Raw genomic sequence first — 27,422 nt, 5'->3', positions numbered from 1 at the left:
AGAGGAGCAAATTCTATTTCCTTCCTTTCTTAAATGGATGTTTTTAATAATGTATGGTGTAGCCACTGATCAGCTTAATCGATACTCAATTTTTATCAAATCCAGCAACAAATCCAAATTAGATGTTTCCTGTCTCACGCACGTAACTAAAGGCTGAAGAGAGAGAGACGTAACTTAACCGTTTAGACGAAGAAAAGTGTAGAAAGAAAGTAGTAGAAAAAGGAATAAATAATTTCATAAACTTCCCAACGATCTTTAAAAATAAATTATTATATCATTTTTTTCATTCCCACTTTTACCCCTATGTAGGTATAATAAGTGGATGAACCGATTTCGATACAATTTATCTAAGAACCAGCGTCGGAAAATATGCTGCCTAACAAAAAAAAGCCGCATCTAATTCGGTTTACCTGTTAGCCAGCTACGGTGCCATAGACAGACACACACACACACACACAGAAATACATAGCAGTCAAACACATAACACCCGTCTTTTTGCGTCGGGGGTTAAAAATATAATACGACATAATTTAAAGGACATTTTGTGTGGCAAATTTACCTATTAGAAGTAACCATAATGTTAATTTGACCCCGCCCCCCCTACTACCTCAGCTTACCCCCAAACCCTTGGGGAATTTTGATATGATCATCTGGACATGTAAAGGAATAACTGTAGCGTCTAACAGATAAATTACGTTTTATAAACAAATACACTGTAATAAAATAAAATACACTGTACAGTGTACAATAGAATGCCTTAGCAAATGTTCGCCGTGATTACTTATAAATTGTCATAACTTTTTTATTTATGAACCGATTGACATGAAATAAACACTAACTGTTAAATGAACATTACCACAATACATTAGTGAAATCCGCATCTAAATCGGATAAGCCGTTTCTGAGATTAGCGTGCACAAACATACAGACAAACAGACAAAAAAAATTTTTAACTACAGTTTTGGGTTCAAGATCGATTTAATAATAACACCTGCTAATTTTTTTCTACATATTTTCATTGTACAGACATCGCTTTTCCACAATTTGATTATATGTATTGATGATGATGATGATTGATGATTATAACACTCTCAGTCCGTTTTAACTTAATTTTTATTTACTCGCATCAGTGCCACCTAAAAATTCTTTATATCGAAATTCGAGCAAAGCTAAGAAAATGAGAAATAAGAGTTCTCAAGGATCGTTAGAGGTAAGAGGCTTACTATTGACCGAAAACAACATATTGTGTTATGCCGAGAACCTGAAACCGCTTCACAACGAGAATTGCGGCTCACAGCTGACCGCGAACGGCATGTACTATCCTGTGAGACCGAAACCTTCACTGAGAGGGTATAACGTCTCACAGCTGATCGCAAATGGCATATTTTATCTCGATAATCTGAAACTTTTACTCAATATGAAGACCGATTGACAAATGATAGGGTGCACCATAATATTATTCGATCTCTTGAAGATGAACATGAGCATAAGCAATGACTAGAGTAGGGACGCGAATATTACCATTATTTGAGACAAGATTATTTGAGACAAGTACGATTAATAAGTTTGTTTAATGAAAGATTAAGAATTGAAACTATTTGGTCTCTTGAAACGGACGAATAGCGAGAGGCCCGTCTTACTGTAGACAGATTTCGACAGTCTTAATGACTTAAGAGGTAAACATAGAAGATCAATCTACGAATTCGGTGGTGTGGTCCGACAAATATAAAAGTGGGTTTGCTTATAACCTCACAATTGATTACAGATCATCTTAGGTATAGGCGATATTAACGTAGTACGTTCTTTTTGTAATGCTTTAAAGAGGAGTAAGGAGTCGGCTTTCGTTTGAAGATACACCAGAACCTTTGAAATCACTACTTTTAGAGGAACATGTGCAATCTAAACAGTTCTTAGACAATATTCGCTCTTATAGTAGTGCGTTTTAAATTATCCTTTGGTGCTCAACAATTATCAGAGGATCCTTTCATGCTTACTTTTAAGATACAAGGTCAAGTTTATCATTTGATAGGATCCTTTTTGCCTGAAGGCCAACCTAAGTTTCTTCAAATATATTTTATATTCGACTACAACGAATAGTCGAATACAAGAAATCAATATTTCTCGAATTTAAAATATTACAATTTTTCCTACAGTAGGGCGACGAATGTATTTTCGCATAGTAACGGAGGGGAACTCGCAGGGGGTCAAGTGACGCGGGCCACGTACCACAAACATGCTTAGTTTGTTGTACCGAGCGCGAAAGAAAGTCATCGTGTTTTTAGTAAAATTACTATGTAAACTAACGTAATTTAATACTTAGGTACATATTATATAATGATGCGCTCAAACTGTTAATCTACATTTAATTTAGATTATTATTTGAATTACTAAGTAATGTAGAATTTAAATCAAATTCACTCATGTTTTCCTCAGATTTTCGATGTCCTCCGATTTTAAGATTTTCTTATCAGAGTATTCAATTTTAATGTAGTTTATTTTTATAAGAGACAATTAAGAACATTCAAAAATAAAGTGTCACGTATTTTTTTAAACGACGAATGACGAAAAACGACGTAATCGCGGACGAAGTCGCGGGCAACAGCTAGTTTTTAATAAATCAATATGTATGGATATGTTATATTTTCAATATGAGTGTAGTTCTATTTTATTCCATAGAAAGTTTTACCTATTGTCCCTTTATGTTGCCCTCTAAGAATCTTAGTCTATAGGAAAATCTTAATACATTCTAAAGAATATTTTATTACTATATAATACATATATATCAATACTTAGCTTTGTCATAGAGAAAAAAAATTTAATAGTTTATTTTCTAAGTTGCACGTTTCCAACAAATTGCAATGAAAAATTGGGTGCACTCAATAGCTGTAAATAGAACTGAAACAAAACACAAAACAATGAAGACTGATGACCACTGAGAGCAAACAAAGTGCAACTAATAGGTCAATATAGCATGTGCAACAAGGCGGGCCTAACAGAGCTAATGTAAATAAAAGAGTACAGTCTGTATATGACCTAAGCTCCTGCCGCACTATCGATCCGCGCTTATATAAACCCCCGCACTCCACAGCCCTCACGCCTTCCAGCTACGCCGTGTTCCGTAGGTGGCTGTGAGCCCACGGAACTCCGTTTTATTGCGCAGCCGTCGCGCAGGTTTCACCAACTTTCAGTATCCCAGTTATCTTCCAGACTTCCACCAGCTCGAACGCTGTTCGCATTGCCGACTGGTATTGTTGTGGCAGTGATAAATGTTTTAAGGTAAGGCAACATCCAACATTCGTAGAACTTATTTGATAAATATCTTAAATGTTTTTTTGGACAAGTATGAGTTTTTCAGGAATTTTTAAAAGTTGCAAATTTTTATGCTATTCATGATTTTGTAGGAGGTATCGAACAGACTAGTGACCTACATTATTTTGCAGGTTGCAGATAGGCATATTTTTAAAAACGGCTGAAAAATGCTTTTCAGATAACATAAACAAAATCACCTGTAAACAAACAAGTCAATAACTGCGTTAAAAACAACCGACTTCAAACTTGCACTTGCAACATTTACAAATACAGACAAAAATGCTCATAAAATAAAAACTACTGGGCCTATCCGAATAAAATTTTTATGGGACCAATTCGACACCATCCCGCATCGAACAAAAAAAGAATCACGTAAATCGGTTCAGAAACCACGGAGTAATCGGTGTACATACATAAAAAAAAAAAAAAAAAAAAAACATACCGGCCGAATTGATAACCTCCTCCTTTTTTTTGACGTCGGTTAATGAACATGAGTTGTAAGTTTCAATTTCATTGACGAAAATGTGAAACAACTAAAGGAACAATGAAAGTAAAATATTTTTTTCTCAAAATAAATATGTAACTTCTAAATGATAATAATTTTAAACTAATAATTTTAATAATTAAAAAAAAGCCTACACTCTCAGTACGTTCAAGCTTTCAATGATATTGATCTGACGAGTTTACAAGAAGAAAGGAAAGCTTTTAAATTCAATTCCACTCCTTCAGCCGGGAAAATATATTTTTTTAAATAATTAATGTTTGGTTTGTTTCTGAGACTATTTTAATTGAAATTGAGATTTATTCTTCATGTGGTAGAGAGGAAAGTTTTTGTTTATTTATTTGTTTCGATTTAACTCTATCTACTCCATGAATTGAAATTTATTTGACCATACCATTTTAAACAAAAGGGCTATAACAAAGGGCTTTTTATATACCCGGTCAACACGTCGAGTGAAGCTGGGAAGAGCGGATAGTCAAAAGTAGATAAAGAAAGATCTAAATTACTAAACGAAAGTAAAGTTTCGTCTTTTAATAATGAAAATACAAGATTGTCCCTGGGCACTGCTCACCAAAAGGTCTAATTGAAATAATGAGACTTTAAGAGGTAAACATATAAACACACAAATTCCTTCAATTACAATAGATCCCAAGAGGCACATTTATCAAATAGCCGTACCCTTCAAAGTATGTAGGCAACTAATGGCAACTTTAAAACACGTTTAAAACCTAATTTTCCTTCATATGATTCCTAAATACGACTTTCTTCATAAATGAAATAAAAAAAAATATTGAAATTAATTAATTTTTAAGGTTGCTTTTAAATTTCAGAAATACCTACTGAATTATCCAGCGATTGAGCTAATATTATACATACAATTAATTAACATTTGAACCATTAACTAGGTTCATAATTATTGTATTTTTATTGGAAATTGATCATGCTTTTGTTTTAAAGAAGATTTTTTTTCTGCCGAGAAAATTTTATTGTTCAATGTAATCAACAAATGTTATTAATTTCATGTTGGATTGTAACAACATACATTTTTAAAAATTTAAGTTCGTATTATTTAATTCGAAAATTCAAACACTTACGTGCATAAAGTTACTTTATCAATTTGTAGATGTTATCATTTTAAAACCAAAATTGAATACAGATACTTGAATCTTAATATCAGAATACAACCCATAAATAAAATGAAGTAAATAATTAAGCTTAATAAATGTTTTTATAAATGATGGTGGATTATATTTATAGCCCAGATTTCCAGATAGAAATAAGTAAGTAAGTGGTTTTGTAAATAGCAAAGTAATGTTCAATCCTGAAAATGATAGATATGCGTAATAAATTGTTGGGAAACGGGCGTAATCTCAGAGGTAATATAAAGTGATCTTGTTTTCTATAAGTCGCTTGAGGGTAATAGCGTCGGCGTCGTTAGAGTGCTCTTCGTAATTCGATTTCACGTTGAAAAGTTTCCTTGGGAAATAACATTCATACCGTGCTGTGACATGTGTTAGAAATTATATTTGAAACGTGTTGAAAATATTATAATATGTTAATTAAATATTATAATATGTTATAAAAATGTATTATATATAAAATATAATACATTTTTATATGTATTATATATATAAAATATAATACATTTTTATATGTTAACGCGATAAGCTTTTTATCTTGCAGCGAACGATTATTGCGTAGAGTTTATTTTGTAGACGAACGTAGAAAAATAAACGGTGAAATTTATAAGAATTAGTTATGCCAATGCTCTTTTTAAAGTGAAACTTTTATTACATCGTCTCAAACTTTTTGGTCTGTGTAGCGCATGTCGCGTGTATCGCGGCTGCCGAGTAGGTATACCTACTCGGCAGCCGACCGTCACGCGACATGCGCTACACAAAGCAGTGTTCGGAACCGTTCGAACAGTTTCACTTTTACCGTGGTTTCATAAAACCACACAACATTTTTTTTAATTAGTATGATCATTTTAAGAAACATTCGACTATATTTAACTAGCTTACCCACGCAACTTCGTCTGTTCGAAAGGAATATTGTTTCTCACTTCTGCAAAATTTTAATTGATTAGCTCGTTGAAAAAATCAAATCGAATTGTCATATTTACATAATTATTTCCCCCATCGAAATTACGAGAAGGTATAAAAATTATACAATTTTCAATTGATTAAAAAAATATGGTTATTTTATGCTACCAGAATTCATACGATGGGTGTATTATGGATATGGGCCGTAGCGGCCTGTTTCCTGGCCACCTCGGTGGCGGATAGAGGAGGGTCCCTCCGCGGCGCTCTTGAAGCCCTTCAGCGTCGTCAGCGCGGCAGAATGCACAACCAAGGTCCAGTCATACCACAGGACTATGATGCATTGTACGAATTTGTACCACCGCAGGCTTATGCAGGTACAATGTCATAGTAACTTTAATATTTATTATAGTTTTGTAGCATCTATGGAGTATGATACAAAGTGATCTTTTTCAGAGCCCGATTATGCCGTGGACGTTGAGGATATGGATGAAGAACCCTCCCCACAATATGTTGTTAAATTGCTTGAAAACAATGAAGTACCTCCCGATGCTTATGAATACAAAATTATTAAGAAAAAGAATTCCGTTCCCCGATCCACTACTAAAAAGGAATCCGCATTTCGTGAGAGAAGTCAACATGCAGATAATGATAGACTACGTGATCTTTTTATGGAAAGAAATGAGCCTCAGGAAAAGGAAGAGATGATCGTAGAACGCCCTGAAAATGATGCAGAATATGCTGTACTTTTAGGCCAACTGTGGACAAAGTATAAAAATAATAAAGCTAATGCTAACCATGCTGACAAAGCACCACAAGGTGTAGTGAAACTCTATAAGGAAAAAATAGTTAAGAAACGATATCCTAATAATTGGGGCCCAATTGCTTTTAAAAGGAAACGTAGCTCAGACTTCGAAACGGAACTTCCAGTTGCGAGTGAATTAGATGAAAATAAGAGTCTTGATGGTAATCAAGATACCGATAACTCAAATTACAACGCATATGACGTATCTGACGACGACAAGGACGACATTCGGGAGGAATATGCTATTGCTTTCCAACCCCTAGACGATGATAGCTTATCGGATTTAGCCGATGAAGATCAATATGCATATGAAAACATTGAAAAACGTTTTCCTGTTTCAAAACGCAGTAGCAGCAGTACTGGAAGCGCTAATATGCAAAAGAAAAGATTCGTCTTAAATAATAATAATGCAAAAACATTCAGAAGTGGTGCAGGTACGGATCCAAAAATAATACAAGATTTATCTAAAATATTTGGTAATTCAGAATATGAAATTATTAAGAATCCCGTTAAACGAAGCAGTGAACACGAAGAAACTCCTCATGAAATTAAGCCTCCTCGTGTTCCACACGATAACAACACCCAAGAACATTCTAATGCATCATTACCTGAAGATGTAAGTCATGAGCATCACGGTCATCCTCCGGGTGTATCAGGCAAAGAAATTGAACATGATATATCAAAGCACGATCATAGTCATGATCATAATCATGATCACAGTCACGATCATAGTCACGATCATAGTAACGATCATAGCCACGAGCATGAGGCGGAAAAGACTAAAGTTGTTAGAAAAAAATCCATTGATTGGTCTGACTATTTTGGAATTGATAAGAGATTTAAAAAATCTGTGCCCCCAGGCAGTAATCTAAATGAAGACAGACTTAAGAAGATGTATTTTGATACTTTTAACAAAGAAGTTGTGTATCCTGTCAATAATATGAGGAAGAGCAGCTACATGAAAAGAAGTTATGACCCACAGAAGTTTAACAACAAGGCAAATATTGCTCTACAGTTACGCGGAGAAAAAAGAAGTGCCGGTATAGACACGGAGACGGAGACAAAACTAGATAACTTTGACAAAAAACTAAAGAACATGGAAGGACTTATCGTAGATGAAGCTCTACATTACTCCAACATGGGAGAGGAGTTGGACTCTAAAGAAGAACAAGAAATGAAAGAAAAATTACTATCTCGACTAGCGGCAGCTTATAGCTTAGAAAAAATGAGAAAAGCATTAAAGGAATTCAAACAAAGTCTACAAGTGCAGCGAACAACTCCTTCATCGCAATCTACACCTGAGGCTGACGCTAAAGACAAGCGAGTTGCTGTTAAAAAAGAAAAAATAAACATGAGTAATGAGATTCCTACAGAACATCAACGTAAAGGTGACATTAGTGAAGATTTTGAAGATGAACAAGGTGCAGGTCATTATATAAATGGCAAGCTTGAGGAACAATTGTCTGAAGGATACATGGGAGGAAGTGGACGCCATCGCTCGCCTGTCATTTCAACGGGTAATGTTTTTTTTTTAAGTTGTTAATGATTGAGTTGTTGATAATTATTATCATGAATTGATTTTTAATTTTGAAAGCTAATCGTACATTTTACGTTACAGTAAGCTCTGCTGGTGCGTGCCCAGTTCTGGCTAAAATTGTGCAGCGATGTCGTGGAGTCGATTTGTTAGCCGGAGACCGCGGTCAATTGTTCCTCCCGTTGTGCAGTTTACATCAAATTTGCTACCTTTGTGTGAGTATAATTAAAACATGAAAAGCACAGTTAAAGTTCATTTCATAACCTAGCTACGTTATTTGCATATTTTTTTAAACAGGGTGAAGCACCACCAACAACTTGTGACCTTGTTTTTCTATCGGAAGCTGATTCAACGTGTGAGGGTGACATGAGTTGCCAGCGCGCCGCTCGTTCCGCTCTTATGGCCCTTAGAGAGTTGCACGACAATCTCGCTGACGAACTGGACGGGGAATGCGAAGCTAGCCCTTGCCTTCCCGCAACACTGAAACTGAACTTAGGATGGCAAAGAGCTCTTCAACGATAAACGATTCGATAGAGGATTTCGTCTCATATGCTCGAGTTCGGTGGCGACACCTACATCGTAGGGAAATTCATAAATGAGATTTGCAGCTCGAACATGTTAAATTAAATGTTCGTGTTCGATGAATGTATTTTATCGTAAAAGATTTGTTACTATTTTGTAATACTTATTTTCTAAATTTTAATATCGTATAGTTCTACAGTCATTGCATTTGATCGAAGTGAGTATATTTTTCTACCATTTTTTTTCGTGCGTATCTAGCCAGCCATAGATGCGTGCGATCTCAGATATGGTACATTTTTCCTGTAACATTACATACTGAGCATAAAATAATTTATTTACGCTGAATAATTTTTAATTTTATAACTATGCTTTTATATGTTGTGTATTATTCTCAGAATGATGATAATATGCATTGATTACTATTACTGATTACATTTCCTATTAAAGAACCTCATGTTGTGGATAGAGTTGGATAATATTGGAACGGAGAAAATTATTGGATTTATATATTCTAGGTATTGTATGGAATGAATTTATCGTTGTTAAATGTTTACTTGCATATTATTATACTTAATATATTTTGATGTTTGTGTTTAAGTGTGTCAACGTTACTAAGTACTTATTCTTAATTGATTATAATGATAAATGTACTTATGTGTAATATTTAAAGCATTATTGATAAAACAACTTTATGTGAAGATAAACACATGAAAATTTTGAAATATGTTAAATAAAAACATTATGAATGTGTAGAATAACTTAAAATATATAATATGTATATTATTATAATATATAAATGTTCTAACAAGTATTATATTTGTTGTTTTAAAATATGACATTTTGTTATCCATATATCGACGTTGAAAAGTATTAATTATCAAAATTAATAATTTGCATTGAAAATAATATCTATCTAATAAATAACAAATAAAAAGTGAAAGCGACTATAAAACGTAAAATTGTGAATTTTAATATCAGAGAGCACAATTTAGCACTAGTGCACCACTAGACTTTACTAGGACAATAAATGTTTATTTGCTTTCACGAGACTATTATTGGTCTTTATCTATGCCTAGAAGGAAAAGCGCTAGGAATCCAGGCTCTTATGTCTTCCGAAGGTATTTGGCATCACGTTTTGATCCTAAAATAGCATAAAAATTATACAACGCTTATATGTACGAGTATATATTTTACATTCTACACATATTTATAAACATGTATAAATCAACAAAAACAGTTGTCACCTAGAATCTTTACAATTTATATATATGTATCGTACAAAGACGGTGTCATCAGAATGCCAATAATTTTAACTTGATGTTATCACTCTATTCGTAAAGTATTCGAAGTTATATGGTAACATGAAAATAAATGTTTTCTGAAAAATTGCCTTTCACTTCCCCCTTCCCCATTTTTACATCTGCTTTACATTTGTAAGAAAATTTTACAATGCATGTTTTTTTTCGTAAGTACCTAAAGAAAAAAAAGTATGAAAAATAGTGTAGAGGAAATTCTTCTGATTTTCATAAGGGAAATCTTATCTACATTCAAGTTTTTATTTTCCCTTTGCAGTTTTTTTTTTGCTTTTAAAATCTAATTCATAATCAATTTATAATATGTACATACCTCGCATCAACACGTCATACAACATCGATAAAACAGTAATTGGAAGTGTTGAACCAGTGTCGTTCGTGCCATTATTATTGATAGAGATATAGATTTATCTGATAACGTAGTGTACAGACAATCAAAATATGTCGATAACTCAGTGCGCTAAGGAACAAATAACTAGAAACAACTTAATACTTCTGCTTATATATTATAAACAATAGTTCGTGAATATATTATGTGATGGCCGATATTTCTCATACAGAATCTCGAGGGATCGAAAACTTAGCGGCTACCGCGGGTATGTATTGTTTGTTTGTGAGTCATTCAAAAATTGTCTAAAATGTGAATCTATTGTTTTTTAGGCTTATCACAAAAATATTAAAGGGAAAAAAAGTTGTGACCTACTTAATTCCAAAATTCATTAAAGGAATCCTAGTATGAGATTTGTTTTTTCACACAATCTTTTGTCAACATTGTAATGTTAGGTATAGGTATCATACAGACCGCGTATTACATTTTAATTGATTGAAATTACTTTTATAATTCAAACACCTTTTTGCCTAGAAATACTGAAGACACCATTTAATTTGAACGTTGGAGGCAATGCAAGACCGAACACAGAATAACTTAAAATTATCTTTTTTAATTATTTGTTTTTAACTTCGAAGTATGTACATGAAAGCTTGATATGATCGCTCATAACCATTTAATCATAGATTAATTTGCTTTGTTCTCCTTATCATTATAGATGACGGAACTAATTTAAGACCGGATTCAGTTATATCGCAGCAACCACAGTCAAACGGTAAGGTAACAATTTGTAAAATTATTTATGGAATTGTTCTTATTGAAATTTATAACATTCTAGCTTTCCGCCCGCGGCTTCGCCCGCGTTTTCAAAGAAAAATCTGTTCCCGTAGGATTTCCGGGATAAAACCTATCCTATGTCCTTTCTCGGGTATCAAAATATCCCAAATTTCATGCAAATTGGTTCAGTAGTTAAGGCGTGATTGAGTAACAGACAGACAGACAGAGTTACTTTCGCATTTATAATATTAGTATGGATTAAAAACTCTATGTGGCAGATATACATTTGGTTCACATATTGGTGTTCTTTACGGACAAGTAGGTGATCAACCTTCTATATTATTTTATGCCGGTCTGACAAGCGGTTCTCGTCTTATAGAGAACTCACTCATCCTTGAGTATATTTAATACAAGTTTCATAATACAAACAAAAAATCTCTTTCAATGTATTTATTTATTAAAAAGGTTTGTAATATTCCCTAAATTTTACAGACAAACCTCGAGCCGAGCTGCCCGTGTCCACGGTCGACTGGAGGCAGAATGCCGTGACGCCTCTCCGACCCATGCATGGTCTGGACTTCCTGATCGGTGTGTCTAGCCTCCTCATTCAGCAGACAGTAGAACTTAATGATTGTAAGTCAGACATAAAAAAAAATAATAAATGTAAAGGGTACATTCACATAGTACCTACGTTACTACTGAAGAGTGGACAAGAGTACCTAGATATCCTGAAGAATAGATATATATTTTCTACTTTACTAACCTAACATAAAAATCAACCAGAATCCTCATTAATATTTTCACAATCCATTTTTCGTACGAAATTCTTCTATCAAATTTTAATACAATTTAACAGTTGGCAATAATGTAAACAAACATTTCAGTAACATCTAGCGTAGACTCAGAAAACTGGTACATTGTGAGGGTACCGAATGGTCCATCCCTGTTCTTGGCCAGTGAGAGATCGTCCAAAACACAAAGACTGTTCTGTGGTGTGGGGAGAGCGTTCACATTACACCTTCATGATAACAGCAGGCAAGGAGCCATGGATATGGAGCGGCGGTTGGCTGCTGCGTCTTGTTTCTTTCCTTTCAGATTACAAGTATGTAGCTGTCCTAAAATCGAACTGTCTGTCTTGTAAAGAAGACAAAATTATTTGTATTTTATGGAGAAATCGTTATTTTTAAATTGCTTTATTTATAGGATTGATAACAAACTATTTGCTCGATTATCAACATATTTAAGTTTTGCACGCCTCATAAGCGAAGCGTTGAGGTGGGTACTACTGTCACTTCGCGCAAAACATCTGATTTTTCAAACTTAAAATGTCTTTATGTATCATACATTGCACTTGTAAGATAAAACATACACACACATATTAAGAAAAAACACTATTTTTAACGTTCATGATATTTTTGATGTCATTTTTGTTATTTAAACTAGTTAAAAAACAGTTTAAAAAAGTTCTGTCTTGGACGTCCGTGTGTCTGTATGTGCGGATCCTTTTTCTTGTTAACACGATAGCGACCGAAATACTTTACTAATCGAGTCTTTTTTTTTCTCTTACGCTTGAGTATGCTCAGGAATAGAACCCTTTCATTTTTCAGGGTCTGATTCGATGTGGTTTAATTGTTATTAAATAAACAAAAATAATAATTAATAAATATTTATTAAAAAAAAATTATGAGGCGTGCACTTTTGGATTTTCCAAATTATTTTCATTTGTCGTCGGTCCCTAGGGATCTACTTTGAATGCAGATCGTTTTATAGTTACATTTGCTCTTACAATCTTGTTATAATAAAATTACAGGAAATGAAAGTAATCACACCACCAGGAGACTACATCGGTCGTATCCAGCAGCAGTGGACGTGGATGGTGCCCTTCTATCTAGTGAGGAATCTTAATGATGACGTCATATACGTCATCGAGGGTCCGGCTAGACTGAACAAGAGTAACTTGATATTATCAGAGTTTAAGGTATTTGGGCGTAATTATTTATCTTTAGACGTGTAAAAGATTCGTTCATTACAGACATTATGGAGTGCTTAGTTTATGACAGTTACCCAGCGTGTCTGGAACATTGTTAAAAAAATATTAACAATTTTCAAAATCAACTGATTTCAGTATCATTTTATATCCTATATTAGTCTTCTTAGGATCTTTTCGTATTTGATGCATTGTTTACCTACTTGTTCTTGACGAGGAATAATCGCCCACTTAATGGTAATTTTTGTTCAGATATTGACCAGCGATTCTCTCCGTCAAGTGGGCAAGATCTTCCACAGCTGGGACCGTGAGCTGGTCAGTTTTGTGACCACTGTCATGTTTCCAGACTGCGCAGTGCAGCCGAAGCACAAAGCTCTTCTATTGGCTGCTACATTTCTACTGGTAGAGTATTTATTAGCTATTATAAAGTTATTGAACAGGCGAAATAATATATCATTTTGAGGTGGAAATAGTTTTAATTCACAACAGATATCTGTCACACAATTAAAAATTAAATAAATAAACATTTATGATCCATACTTGGCGAAGTACTAGTAACAAGTACAATTTTGTTATTAGTTCAAAATAAAGTAGTAATAGTAGTTTTAAGATTAAAAGGAGTTTAGTCAGTAGTAGTTAGTTACATACACATTTTACCGTTCTTTATGTAGGTATATAATATCATAATAATTAATATGTTTAATTTTTTTTTCAGGAATATACATATTTTGAAAGAGCGAAAACAAGCTGCCTTCGATGCAACTGTTGTTAAAAAGATTTTAATGATCCAAAAAACATCAAAATTATATGACTTTAATTTTTTAATTGTTATTAAAATAAACTACATGAAAAGACATTGTTTTATTATTGAAAAGGGAAATACAAACACAGAAAAACCTATTTAATGATGCCTGCTTGTCACAGCTGCTTGTCTTGATAACTGTCATGATAAAATAACCTCTGAAAGCTCCGAGCATATACAAAACCATGAAACATTTTTGCTAAAATTTACTATTTGAATATTTATAAAGTTATTTTGCCTAAAAAATATTTTCCATGGTGCATCCTAAAAAATCTAGTAACTCAATTGAAAGCAAGGGCACGAAAACATGGCCGTATTATGAATATTATGTGGGCGAAAAGGATCCAGACAACAGAAGATGCGGTTATGGTGTAAATACCTGGAGTGGGGCTAAGGTAAATAGCTCATTACAATATTTTATAAAATTTAAATGGAAAGAGACGATCTAATAAGATTCTATAATAATCGGTAATCATATCTAATAATTGTTGTTATACAAATAACTTATTTAATTCGCTTATTTCATGCAGCTTTTGGGATAATTGGGCACCTCATAGTGGTGTTTAACAATAACAAAACTGGGGATTATTGTTTTTTTGTTTTATTATTGTTTTTTTTATGCACTTGGGAAGTGTGAAACCTTCGCAAATTTTCTTAGTATATTAGCAAATAATTTGGAAAATCCAAAAGTGCACGCCTCATAATTTTTTTTTAATATACATTTATTAATTATTATTTTTGTTTATTTAATAACAATTAAACCACATCGAATCAGACCCTGAAAAATGAAAGGGTTCTATTCCTGAGCATACTCAAGCGTAAGAGAGAAAAAAAGACTCGATTAGTAAAGTATTTCGGTCGCTATCGTGTTAACAAGAAAAAGGATCCGCACATACAGACACACGGACGTCCAAGACAGAACTTTTTTAAACTGTTTTTTAACTAGTTTAAATAACAAAAATGACATCAAAAATATCATGAACGTTAAAAATAGTGTTTTTTCTTAATATGTGTGTGTATGTATTATCTTACAAGTGCAATGTATGATACATAAAGACATTTTAAGTTTGAAAAATCAGATGTTTTGCGCGAAGTGACAGTAGTACCCACCTCAACGCTTCGCTTATGAGGCGTGCAAAACTGTATTTTAATAGCCACATAAATGTACGTAATTTAATTTATCAGCTAAGACTACATAGTTATAATGTTTAGTCCCTAGAAAACTATGATGGAGGCTTCACCTTTGACACAATGCACGGTTCTGGAGAGTATCGTTGGAAATTCCATGGTGAAGATGGGATACCTTGCACCTATGAGGGGCATTTTTATAATAATTGCATACACGGTTATGGACTAATTTCTTTTCCTGATGGAAGAACTTTTCGAGTAAATACAATTTTTTATTGCATCCAAATATCTATTGGCCTTAAATATGACATAAAATTTTCGAGAATTAATATTGCTGTATATTCAGGGATTGTTCAATAACAATATGAGATGGGGTCCTGGTATTCAGTCACACACAGCATTACGAGATGATGTAGGTCTCTGGAAAGACACTCAATTGATAAGACTGGCGTGGAGGCCGCAAGCACCCAGTGTAGTGCCTGACTTCACGTCCAATAATATAGGACGGATGATCGTCGAAGGACATAGGAAATTGCTCACAAATACTATAAGACATGTTAGTAATTAGATAAAATATAACATTTGGGTTACAAAATTTTTGTAACAACATTTGTATCATCATATGTATCACTTCCGTATTCACATAACCTCTGTTTAAATATGCACAGAATTTAGATTTTACTAGTGGTCTTTAAAATAAAAAAGATATAATATTTAACAATAGATAGGAGAAACAAATTGTGCGTTAGATCTTTTGAAAAATTGTGGCGCGGATCCTCGTCTTGCTGTAGAAGAATGGAAAAAACTGTATCCAAAACATTGCACGGACCTTGCTAGCCCGCTATGCCAGGTTGAAATATTCAATAGTGATTATTATAAGGACCGCATTGAATCTTTGGAGCAATTCAATAACAATATACAATTTGAAGACACCCAGGTAAATTACTTATAAAAGCATTTGAATTAGTTAAGTAAAATTTTAAGGTAAATAAAAAAATCTTAATTTTTTTCTTAGATTCCACAAGATAGCCAGGAAAGTTTTCAAAAAGAAAAATTTTATGCTTGGAACAATAGCAATATTATTATAAACATGATGAAACATTGCTATGAGCACGAAAAACAAAGAGATAATTATGAAATTGATTTAAATACAATTTTATCTGGCCCACGAAAACTTTTCAAAATGGCTGGCGCTCATGAAGCAGATTGCAGAACTTTACTTTTGACAAGCTATCTAGGTTACATAGCAAATGTAGCAGACCTCATAAATAAACATAATGTAAATCCAAATGTAGCTGACATACAAGGAAACACGGCATTAATGTACGCAACAGTAAGTACACGTATACTACTTATAGAATACTAGCTTTCTGCCCGCGGCTTCGCCCGCGTTTTCAAAGAAAAACCCGTTCCCGTAGGATTTCCGGGATAAAACCTATCCTATGTCCTTTCTCGGGTATCAAAATATCTATATACCAAATTTAATGCAAATTGGTTCAGTAGTTAAGGCGTGATTGAGTAACAGACAGACAGACAGAGTTACTTTCGCATTTATAATATTAGTATGGATATAATTGCTATTCAGTTTATGTTAAATTCTCCATAAATTAATTTAAAGTGTGGTGATCAAGTGGATACAATAAGTTTTCTTGTGGACGCTGGAGCAGATATCGATTGCTTCAATGATTCGTGCTGCACATCATTAGGTGTAGCGCTGATACGGTACACCTGTGCCGTCAACGATGTACCACCCAACTTAATTCTTCAAAGTTTGCTCCCACCTCCTATAGTACCAGCCCCACGTAAGTATATTCTTTCAATAGAATGTATTTCAGTCTCTTAATTGAATATAATTGGATATACGATTATAGCTCCTATAGAACCAAGAGCTTTTGAATGGCATCTTTCTCGCGATCTCGCATCCCAAGGTACCACTGTAACCTTAATAAAGAGCTCAAGCAAGACAGTGCGAAGCCTCAGTCAAAAGAAAGTAAAATCGCAAATGTCTATAAAAGATCAAAATATGGGAAGAAGGAAAACTGAAACAGCGTCAACGAAAGCTCCAGAGACAGAATACGATTCTGATGATTCACTATCAGAGAATAAGAAAGTATATAGTAATGTTAGCAGAGAATTTACGAGTAAAGTAAATGATATTTTTCAACAACCTAATACAAATAATACAGTTCCATATTTGTTTGAAATCAACGACATGGTAATGGAAGTTGAGGCCCTTGAAGAGGAACCTAAAAAGGTTCAGGATAAAAACGTTAAAAAGGTTGTATCTAAAGTAATGAAGGACACGGTGAAAACTAGCAAAGAATTGGTATGGTCCAGTTCAGATAAAGTAGAGTCCGAGAACAGCTTTGAAAAACAAAGACATAAAATGTAAGCGAATTACGCAACTTTTTGTTATAATATTATGTCTGTATTTTAGTTACATTCTACCTACAATCTACTTATGTGATATTACTTATTGTTACTTAATGACACGCAGGTTGGAACAAATGAAGCTGACTATTTTAGAACTTTTGACAAAGGGAGCTAAACCTCAATTAGTTCGTTGTCCACAGCCTGCATTAGTCATAGCAATTTCTAGTAATTGTCCTGATTTGATTAAACTTTTAGTTCAATATGGGGCTGATGTAAATGAAATTTACCCACAGGTGCCAAAAACTCAAAAAAATTTACAATTATTTTTGGAAATAAATTTAAAATAAATTAACGGTTTTAATTATTTATTTAGATTATTGGATATTCACCATTAGACATCGCAGTTTCAAAACCGTTTACACTTGAAAATTTGGAAATCGTAAGAGCCTTACTAGAAAGTGGTGCCAATGCTAAACGCTGCATTTATTATGACGATACTGGCTCATCCGATATAACAGTATATAAGCCTCATAAACTAGGTCCTACACTTCTACATGCTGTGATTGCAAGAAAGGCTGAAAACGAAAATGAGGAAGAGGTTCTATGAATAACACCTGTTTTTATATTGTTCATATTTTTTTTTATTCCAAAGCCTTTATCAACTTTATTATATTTTTGTCCAGATACGGCAGCTATTGCTAAATCTATTACTTGATTACAACTGTGATCCAACATCACAATTTAAAGGGCGATCGGCTATCGACTTAGTAATGTCAACAAATATTGCACTTTTTGATGTATTTATAAGGAATCCTAAAACTGATCTCAATTGTATTATCAATGATTTAAATCAGAATGTGTTGGTAAAAATGTTCTGGGTTCCTTTCTTTAAAATCGTACCTATCACAGAAAAAATTCAAACCGTAAGTAGTTCTGTTGCCACTTGCTCTATTATTAGCCCGGTTTACACGCACGCTCTTTCGCGCGCGATTCGGCTTTCACGCGGGAAAGAGCGAGCATCAGAGAGAACGAGATTGCGCGTCCACTCCGCACACACTCCAACGCGCCACGCTTTCCTTCGTTCAATCGCGCGCGATTATCGTTTACACGCACAATCTTTCCTCTTTCCTCAAAAACACACGAATAATCGCGCGCGAAAGAATAAGTGCATAAAAAAACGTGACAAAACAATCCCTCGCGATTGCGCGCGCGTGCTTTCCCGCGTTTAATCCCGCGCACTCAATCACGCGGTAAAGAGTGTGCGTGTAAACCGGGCTAATAGTCTCTATTAATATTCATTAACTAGCTGTGCCCCGCGGTTTTAAATATTATATATTCATGAATATTTTTTAGCTTACAAATTTATTGCTCTACGGTGCTGATCCCCTTCTTCCTTGTAAAAACGGCCAAGAAAGATATGAAAATATTTTCGTTTTTGCCAAGAATTCATTGTCCGAATTAGATAATACTCAAGTGAAGGCCTCCAGTCCAACCGGTCTGTAAATTTGTCGTCAATTGAACAAGTATTATTGCTTAATGTCAAAATGTTCAAAGAAAATTATGTTCTAGCTCACGATTAAGACCAAAAAGGTAAAAAGCCTGAGAAACCTAAAAAAGATGAGAAATTAACTACAAAATCAGTAGGAAAGATGGTTACTGATGACAAAGAAGATTATAGACAAGCTATTGAACTTGTTAAAGAATGCGCAAGACTACTACATATCAGATGGTTGCAAGGGAAATTAGTTAAAGAGCTAATTTGTACAATAGACAAGTAAAATTCCTGCTATAAATAGTGAAAATAACGTGTAGAACAAAGTAACGTGAAAAAATTCAAATATTTTCAGATTCAAACATCGGCAATGGAACATGATCCTGAATGAATGTAAAAATAAGAAGCGTATCGGTCTATGGATAACACCACATCGTTGTCTCGAAATCTGGAATATTCTTGCAACAAAAAGGAATAAGATTTACAGGGATCAAAGAATCTTAAAACATCTATTGTCTATAGTGACATTTTTAGCGTGGCGATTTTATAGTCCCAAAAATAATGAATTTAAAGCTAGTTCGAAGGTTACTGCTATTGTACGAGATCTCGTTGATAAAGATGTTTTTTATTTGCTTAAAGAATATAAAAGTACAAGTAAAGATGCACCAGATGAAATGCAATGGAATTCCCAGTATGTAAAGCCAGAGCTTGACAGAGATGTAAGTTTACAACACTTACGGTTGAGATTTTACACGAGAAATTAAATAAAACATACCTAATATCAACTTTCAATTATTATTAAACTAATGTCGTTACATATCGCATGCACTAAGTGAATTTAAATCCATACTAATATCACAGTCTACTAAAACCTGAAAATAATATTAACTGAACTATGAAAATAATATTTATACTGTGCTGTATTATAAATGCTAAAGTAACTCTGTCTGTCTGTCTGTTACTCCATCACGCCTAAACTGTTGATCCAATTTTCATGAAATTTGGTATGGAGATATTTTGATACCCGAAAAAGGACATAGGCTACTTTTTATCCCGGGAAAATGACGCAATCCCGGAAATCCCACGGGAACGGGAACTATGCGGGTTTTTCTTTGACTGCGCGGGCGAAGCCGCGGGCGGAAACCTAGTTATAAATGAAAATATTATTAAACGAAGTTTTTTTTTTCATAGGATTAATGTATCAAATATTTTACAGAATCAAAAGTTTTATGTATGCTTTGAGTGTGCGTTACCATTGAATCAAGATAAAGTATTATGCAATATTTGTAAACTTGTGTCCTTTTGTTCGTATGAATGCATGAAGGTGAATATAGAACGGATTGGATGCCATCCCTGCAGTGAGGATCTGAAAGCTAAATATTTCCAGAGCCCTAATTATAGTTTGCCATCGAGCGCCGATAGCCCGAAGAATAAATAATACGCGGTACTATATAAAAATGTTAACTATGGCTTTTGAGAAACGTTTTTTACATTGTGTAATTTTGAAATTATAATTTATTTGAAAATTTAAATAATTAGTACTTATTAATTTTTAATTTCTTTGCATAATTTATTATCATTATAGTATATTAAAGTACTTGGAGGGTACATCTACATGCAAACATTAGTTAATTAATAAAAAAAGGATAATCTATTAAATTTAAAAAAAATTGGTTGTCTGTAAAGTCGGTTTACTGACGATAGTTGAACGTGACAACGTCCGATTGTGCCTCTTTGTCGCTCGTTCCGCGCTCTTGCTTGCACTTCAAACCGTACATGGAACGCCTCAGAGCGAGGTAACGCCGCATGAGTCATGTTTTTTCGTGCGTGCAGCCGGCTCTATCGAATTATAAGACGTTGTCACGTCAAAAATAGTCGAACAAATAAAAATATTCAACGAACATCTAAGAACGAACAAACTATTTATTTGTATAAAATTGATAAAAACTAATTTTTGTTTGCCAACTTCAATGAACTGCAAGCATTATTTATTCGTCATTATAGTCCAAAGAGTATATTGTGGCTGTTTTCCAATTACAGAGCATAATGCGACTCAGTGCCGCACAATGCCGAATTATGCTGATGCTTAATTGGAACATGAAACGCACCAGCAGGTTGCGCTAAGTTCAGTGTTGAAAAAAAAAATATTCTGAGAGTTAGCAATAACCAATTATTAATGTGTAAATAAAGTGGTATACATAATAATTGGTTGAAAAATATTTACGGTTATTTTAAGTAATTTGGATTTTGATTATTTTATTAACATTTTTTTCAATGTTTGTACCTTCATCCATACTTATATTTGTTTTTTTAACACAATTTGAATTAACTTTGATTATTTCGAAAAAACTACAATGAAACGAAAGCTTTAATTTTTTTTCCAACAATTAATAATTACTAACGATAAATCGATTGCACGCATCAATTCGTGCTCGATTGTGCGAAGCGTTGCTGTAGTTGGAACATTCAACGTTAAGCATTATGCCGCATAATGCGCTCTAGTGCTGTAATTGGAAAACGGGGTGTATAAATAAAGCTCGAGATACACAATGACTGTTATAATGACACACGTTCCAGTGTTGCCCCTTGATTATGTGAATAAACATTCGTACGTAGACCTCGGAGCAAATAACAAATTGCTCCGAGACGTAGACAGAGAAACGGAGAAACCAAACGTCATTGCTAACTTGAACTGTTAACTGTCATTTGTCAATGTCAACATGTAAAGTACTCATGTTCAAACTCATTAAAAATTTAAATTGATCTGAGTAGTTTTAGATTTGTTATTCTGAATTAAAAGTAAATGAGAATAAACATTAAGCAAGGCCTACATACATATTTAACAATGGCCTCCGCTGCCAAGAAGATAAAACTCTCCACTCCCTCCTCTAGTGGAGAAAACAAAACAAATATAGTTGAGTTTATGAACAGTATTCAGAAAAAGCGGGAAGATACCGCGGAATCTATATTAGAGTATAAGTTTAACAAAAAGCGTTTGCGAATTATTTCTCACGAGCAAATGGTACCTGATAGCTGTGAAGGCATCGTGTATTGGATGTCAAGGGACAGCCGCGTTCAGGATAATTGGGCATTTTTATTCGCGCAGAAACTGGCTTTGAAGAATGAGGTACCTCTGCATGTATGTTTCTGTTTAATTGCCAAGTATTTAGATGCGTCTGTGCGGCAGTTCCATTTTTTAATAAAAGGTGAATATTGTTTATTACATAATTATTAACTCTTTTAATTCGCGTACGTTATCAACTTAAATATGTTTAAAACAATTGTAGCTAAGTATTATACTGCAATTAATAATCTTTAAAAATGGTATATTTCTATAAATTCTATAACACAAGTTCTTCAAATATTAAGTAATTGTCTGTAATTTCAGGTTTAGAAAAAGTTGCAGAGGAATGTAAGAAACTGAATATATCATTTCACTTATTAGAAGGCAGTGGGGCAGATGCCTTGCCCCAGTGGGTTGTTAAACACAAGATAGGGGCAGTTGTTTGTGATTTCAACCCCTTGAGAGTACCCATGGGGTGGCTGGAAGGGGTGAAAAAGAAGCTGAAAAAGGATGTACCATTAATACAGGTAAAATATGTTGTACTCAGTAGTAGGCTGAGAAAATCAGTACATATTTTGAAATCAAATGCCAGTATTAAGAAATCTTATACTAATACTATAATTATTGACTTATAAATAACATCAAAATAAGAAAACAATACATTTTTATTAAGCTTCATAAGGCTCATGAGCTATATGCTATACTATAATCATCATCAGCATTTCGTCTTTGAACATGTTTATGTATAGTAAAAGCTTATGTTTTAACTATATTTCAGGTAGATGCACACAATGTAGTGCCATGCTGGATTGCGTCTGATAAACAAGAATATTCAGCCAGGACCATCAGGAACAAGATTAACTCTAAGCTAGATGAATTCCTCACAGAGTTCCCGCCTCTTATTAAACATCCATATACAAGCAAGTTTGAACCAGAGGTAAAGTTTTAAATGTAACTGATAGAACTATTTTTTCATATAAAAGCTTTTTACATACTAAATAAATACTTAAATCATAAAAAAGAGTGTGTGTACTGAGCTCAAGTGTCAGAAGTGAAACTTTTTTGGCAAGATTCAAAGATAAAAAATCTTACCTTACTCCATGACATGATGGTATTGCCATAACGCAACCTTGATATTTCCTTCTCTTAAAGCGTCTATATATTATATTATATATTCACTTCAAAAAAAATACTACTGATATTACAAACAAACACAATGTTATATATCAATTTATACAACATAATATACAGTTTTATTGATATTATCTCCCATATAATTACAGCCAATAGACTGGGATGAAGCAATAGAATCTCGAGAAGCAGATAAATCAGTGGGCCCCATCGACTGGGCGGGACCAGGGTATGAGGAGGCCATGAAGACCCTCAAGAGCTTTATTGATAAAAGGCTAAAGATATTTGCTACGAAAAGAAATGATCCAACTCAGAATGCTTTGAGCAACCTGTCACCTTGGTTTCACTTTGGTAAGGTATAAGCAGTTATTCATTTTGTGATATTAATTGTTATTGTAATTTTAAAAATAAAGAATAATTAAGAAGGTAGAATAATTTATTTTCCAAAAATAACGAACATTTGAGAAGGTAGAATAATATATTTTCTATATAGAAGGACTTTTACAAAAAAAAAGCAATTTTTATTAACAGTACTTGAATTCTACATATTTCGTTTTATGATGTGTAAAAAAATATTATGAAATAAAATAAATAATCAATTATGCTATACATTTAAAATCTCCCTATTGCTTTTGTTACATTATTTGTTTCATTACAGGCCAAATATCTGTCCAAAGAGTAGCGTTATGTGTACAAGCATTTAAGTCAAAACAAACGGAGAGTGTGAATGCATTCTTGGAAGAAGCAATAGTTAGAAGTGAATTGGCTGATAACTTCTGCTTCTATTGTGAACATTATGATAGTTTGAAGGGGGCAAGTCAGTGGGCGCAGAAAACATTGGATGATCATAGGTATGAAAGGCTTATTTCAATATTACTTTCTAAAAAACTAGATATGGCAAGTCCACACTGACAATGCATAACACATGCTCCTATTATAAAATAAAACTAACAATATCTATTGTTTGTTGCCTAGAAGAAATGGCTTAGAAACATAATGCTGCAAATTGTGTACAAAAGTCTTTTATTTTACTGAACTCTTAATGCAAAGAAAAACTAAATATTTTTGTGAACCTTAGCTACTAATAATTTATTGTCCATTTCAGGAAAGACAAGCGAACCCACATATACACACTAGACCAGCTTTGCAAAGCGGAAACACATGATGATCTATGGAACTCGGCACAGATCCAACTGGTGAAGGAAGGCAAGATGCACGGCTTCCTCAGGATGTACTGGTGTAAGAAGATATTGGAATGGACACCGAGCCCAGAAGATGCGCTCAAGTATTCTATTTATATGAACGACCATTATAGTGTGGATGGCAGGGACTCGAATGGTTATACTGGTGAGTGTTATTATGATTAGACTAGATTTCCGCCCGCGGCTTCGCCCGCGTTTTCAAAGGAAAACCCGCATAGTTCCCGTTCCCGTGGGATTTCCGGGATTAAACCTATCCTATGTGTTAATCCAAGTTACCCTCTATATGTGTGCTAAATTTCATTGTAATCGGTTCAGTAGTTTTTACGTGAAAGAGTAACAAAACATCCATACATCCATACTTACAAACTTTCGCCTTTATAATAGTATTAAGATGTATTTGTATCAATTTAAAGATTGGTGAGGTACAGATTAAACATCTGCAAACATGGCTATTCTCTAGTGCGCTTTGCTGCCGTGCATAGGATATATTACAGTACCATGTAATGCTAAAACATATTTTTTCAGCAGAATTGTAACATTTTTTTTATAAGTCTGAATAACTGAGCTAATTAGATGGCCTAGTTCGTGCCGATTTGATTTACGCACTAAAGCTAGGAGTGAAGTAATATAGAAAAACCATCTAAATCCACAAAAATGTATAATATATTATAATAAAATATGTATTGCAAAATTTATTACACAAAATTATAATAAAGTATAACAATAAGTCAAAAGTAAATGGGTGTGATGTTGCGTGCAACAATTATTTACCCATAAAGATTATATCAATGTTGCCAAGGCGATAAAGGCTAGCTTGAACTTCATTCAACCATTCAATAAGACCTCATTCACACGAGAGCTTTTTTAACGTCCGTTAAAAAAGCGTCCAAATAGAACAAATGCATTCCCAAGTATATGTTCACACGTCAGCGCTTTTAAAGCGCGACGCTTTTTTATCGCGCAGTGTTCTATTTTCAACGCTCGGCGTTGGGCGTTAAATAAAATAGACCATAGGAAACTTCTTACTATTATTCAGACGAGCGCTAAAAAAGCGCCGGCGCTGCGTTCAGTATGCCGCACGCTCGCTCAGCGGTAGCACGTGTTTGTTGTGCTTATAATCATCAGAAAATCGATACGATGTCGTGGATTGTTGATCCCGAACTATTAATTATAGATGTGGAGTCTCGTCCGTTCCTGTATTCAAAATCGTTATAGACATTTGAAAATAATTAAAAAAATTCCGGGGTATTGCCTTAACTCTTCGTACAGTGTCACAAACTGCCCTTTTAAGTATCTCTGTTCATTCAGAGGATGTACCCAGAATGCCTTTTGTTTTCTTTTTCGTCTTTTAATAACACAAATCGCTAGTGCCAATCTTTCCTTCTTTCTTTCTTTCAAATATACCTAACATATAAAAATTAAAACAGTAGGTATTTTTATCATATTCCTTTAAGTAACATGTTTATCGATGACGAGTTTGAACAAATAAGAACAAACTTTCCGAGGAATTCTAAGCAAATATAATAATATAAATATCATAAAGATATTACGCAACTGACATTACGTAATTATTTTAGCAGAAACCATTTCCACGTCTTACTGAAGCCAGAGACGAGACATGAGTGATTTTAAAGCGTTAGTATGAACAACCACAGAGAGAACGTTTAAAAAGCGCCAACGCCGGGTTTTAACGCAACGCTTTTTTAACTCTCGTGCGAATGAGGTCTAATGGCGTGACAAAACTTGCAATTAGCGACACTTGCTTCTGAAACTCACGTGCAATGCCAGAACTAATTTCTTACGTTTTGGTTACTATTAAATATATTACATACTAGTTTCTGCGGGTTGTATAAGTATTGAAATTGGATGAGTATAAATCAGGAATATAATATCTTTCTAATAACAAAAAAACTACGGCATACATTACGTAGTCGATACGTAATATGATAGTCTCGACCTTAGCATCTCGTAGTATCTCGTAGTCATCCACAATGTACATTTATGATGATACATGATATATTTTTCACTATATTATGTAATAGAATTTATTTACGAAACGATGTATTACAGTAGTATTAATAATATCCACATTCCACACTATTTGTTGCAACCAATATTGACGCTAACAAATACCATCAATTCATTTATTTATATACTATGTATTAACAGGATGTATGTGGTCAATCTGCGGGATCCACGACCAAGGCTGGGCAGAACGAGCAGTGTTCGGCAAGATTCGATACATGAACTATGACGGCTGTAAGCGCAAGTTTGACATTAAGGCCTTCATTGCGCGGTATGGCGGGAAAGCGCATAAATACGTTCCGAAGAAATAAAAAAATGCCGTCTCGTGATCGAATATCCTGTAAAAATAAATTGGTTGTCTGTAAAGTCAGTTTACTGACGATAGTTGAACGTGACAACGTCCTAAGGCCGATTGTGCTTCTTTGTCGCTCGTTCCGCGCTCTCGCTTGCACTTCAAGCCTTACATGGAACGCCTCAGAGCGAGGTAACGCCGCATGAGTCATGTTTTTTCGAGCGTGCAGCCGGCTCAATCGAATTATAAGACGTTGTCACGTCAAAAATCTCAATTATAAAAGATTTACAACTAACATAGAAATAAGTATTATCAGCACCTCAAATAATGTTTAAGTAATAACTGAATTGTTGTATATTTGATCTGATTTTTTTTAGATTATATTGCATAAGTCAATTGGTGTCTTAAGGATAAACAATCTATATCACAAAGCATTAAGGGCTTGGTCTAGTAGTGCAAACAAATGCATCCTGTCATCCTATATGTAAATAATACAAATGTACTAAGGGAAAGTTGCTCCACTTAATTTTTAAAAATTAAATCATTCGTATAATTTAATATTCGTAATAAGTACCAAAAATGACAATTTGAAACAATTTTCGTGAAAATTACACCGGGTGATTTTTTTTTATCAGTACACAAAATTTGCGAATACTTTCTATTGATATCTTCAACTTCATGTTTATATAACTGATCAACTTTTACAAAGAAATTTGGACGAAATATAAAAAAATAAGCTTTCCATACAAAATGCATAACTCTATAATACATTTTTTTCGACCTAAGTTTCTTAGTGA

The 27,422-nt window shown here is 33.8% G+C and overlaps 4 protein-coding genes across 4 annotated transcripts; all 4 read left to right on the top strand.

Moving 5' to 3' along the window:
- Positions 1–2,918: 2,918 nt before the first annotated feature.
- Positions 2,919–10,097, top strand: LOC149488026 (uncharacterized). Its single transcript, XM_089696765.1, has 5 exons — positions 2,919–3,276; positions 6,025–6,227; positions 6,307–8,172; positions 8,274–8,404; positions 8,487–10,097. The coding sequence occupies exons 2-5, from the start codon at positions 6,035–6,037 to the stop codon at positions 8,709–8,711; spliced, it is 2,415 nt and encodes an 804-aa protein (XP_089552891.1). The 5' UTR covers positions 2,919–3,276; positions 6,025–6,034; the 3' UTR covers positions 8,712–10,097.
- A 317-nt stretch (positions 10,098–10,414) lies between these two features.
- On the top strand, positions 10,415–13,973 carry LOC149488025 (phospholipid scramblase 2-like). Its single transcript, XM_089695931.1, has 7 exons — positions 10,415–10,620; positions 11,071–11,127; positions 11,622–11,762; positions 12,014–12,231; positions 12,940–13,107; positions 13,369–13,518; positions 13,832–13,973. The coding sequence occupies exons 1-7, from the start codon at positions 10,563–10,565 to the stop codon at positions 13,886–13,888; spliced, it is 849 nt and encodes a 282-aa protein (XP_089552057.1). The 5' UTR covers positions 10,415–10,562; the 3' UTR covers positions 13,889–13,973.
- Positions 13,974–14,172: 199 nt separating this feature from the next.
- On the top strand, positions 14,173–20,349 carry LOC149488024 (ankyrin repeat and MYND domain-containing protein 1-like). The gene is made up of 14 exons (XM_089695826.1): positions 14,173–14,313; positions 15,131–15,304; positions 15,393–15,602; positions 15,771–15,983; positions 16,080–16,379; positions 16,665–16,848; positions 16,918–17,434; positions 17,544–17,712; positions 17,793–18,017; positions 18,103–18,342; positions 18,773–18,905; positions 19,001–19,193; positions 19,267–19,630; positions 20,128–20,349. The coding sequence occupies exons 1-14, from the start codon at positions 14,173–14,175 to the stop codon at positions 20,347–20,349; spliced, it is 3,285 nt and encodes a 1,094-aa protein (XP_089551952.1).
- A 1,266-nt stretch (positions 20,350–21,615) lies between these two features.
- Positions 21,616–27,064, top strand: phr (deoxyribodipyrimidine photo-lyase photorepair). Its single transcript, XM_089696761.1, has 7 exons — positions 21,616–22,117; positions 22,300–22,502; positions 22,754–22,912; positions 23,259–23,457; positions 23,765–23,957; positions 24,212–24,453; positions 26,478–27,064. The coding sequence occupies exons 1-7, from the start codon at positions 21,715–21,717 to the stop codon at positions 26,642–26,644; spliced, it is 1,566 nt and encodes a 521-aa protein (XP_089552887.1). The 5' UTR covers positions 21,616–21,714; the 3' UTR covers positions 26,645–27,064.
- The last annotated feature ends 358 nt before the right edge of the window (positions 27,065–27,422 follow it).

This window comes from Colias philodice, chromosome 6 (assembly GCF_061535455.1).
Source record: "Colias philodice isolate Cphi_HAF_F1 chromosome 6, ilColPhil1 Martin Lab GWU primary, whole genome shotgun sequence".
Classification (NCBI taxonomy): Eukaryota; Metazoa; Arthropoda; class Insecta; order Lepidoptera; family Pieridae; genus Colias; species Colias philodice.
This window is presented reverse-complemented; position numbering and strand designations above follow the sequence as displayed.

Excerpts from the sequence above, each read along its gene's own strand:
- LOC149488024 (XM_089695826.1), top strand. The coding sequence starts at position 14,173 with ATGGTGCATCCTAAAAAATCTAGTAACTCAATTGAAAGCAAGGGCACG. Across the intron at positions 15,984-16,079 it reads TACAATTTGAAGACACCCAG|GAAAGTTTTCAAAAAGAAAA; the intron begins GTAAATTACTTA and ends CAAGATAGCCAG. Across the intron at positions 16,380-16,664 it reads CGGCATTAATGTACGCAACA|TGTGGTGATCAAGTGGATAC; the intron begins GTAAGTACACGT and ends ATTAATTTAAAG.
- LOC149488026 (XM_089696765.1), top strand. The coding sequence starts at position 6,035 with ATGGGTGTATTATGGATATGGGCCGTAGCGGCCTGTTTCCTGGCCACC. Across the intron at positions 8,173-8,273 it reads CTCGCCTGTCATTTCAACGG|TAAGCTCTGCTGGTGCGTGC; the intron begins GTAATGTTTTTT and ends TTTACGTTACAG. Across the intron at positions 8,405-8,486 it reads ATCAAATTTGCTACCTTTGT|GGTGAAGCACCACCAACAAC; the intron begins GTGAGTATAATT and ends TTTTTTAAACAG.
- phr (XM_089696761.1), top strand. The coding sequence starts at position 21,715 with ATGAGAATAAACATTAAGCAAGGCCTACATACATATTTAACAATGGCC. Across the intron at positions 23,458-23,764 it reads GTCACCTTGGTTTCACTTTG|GCCAAATATCTGTCCAAAGA; the intron begins GTAAGGTATAAG and ends GTTTCATTACAG. Across the intron at positions 24,454-26,477 it reads GGACTCGAATGGTTATACTG|GATGTATGTGGTCAATCTGC; the intron begins GTGAGTGTTATT and ends ATGTATTAACAG.
- LOC149488025 (XM_089695931.1), top strand. The coding sequence starts at position 10,563 with ATGGCCGATATTTCTCATACAGAATCTCGAGGGATCGAAAACTTAGCG. Across the intron at positions 10,621-11,070 it reads AAACTTAGCGGCTACCGCGG|ATGACGGAACTAATTTAAGA; the intron begins GTATGTATTGTT and ends TTATCATTATAG. Across the intron at positions 13,108-13,368 it reads TGATATTATCAGAGTTTAAG|ATATTGACCAGCGATTCTCT; the intron begins GTATTTGGGCGT and ends ATTTTTGTTCAG.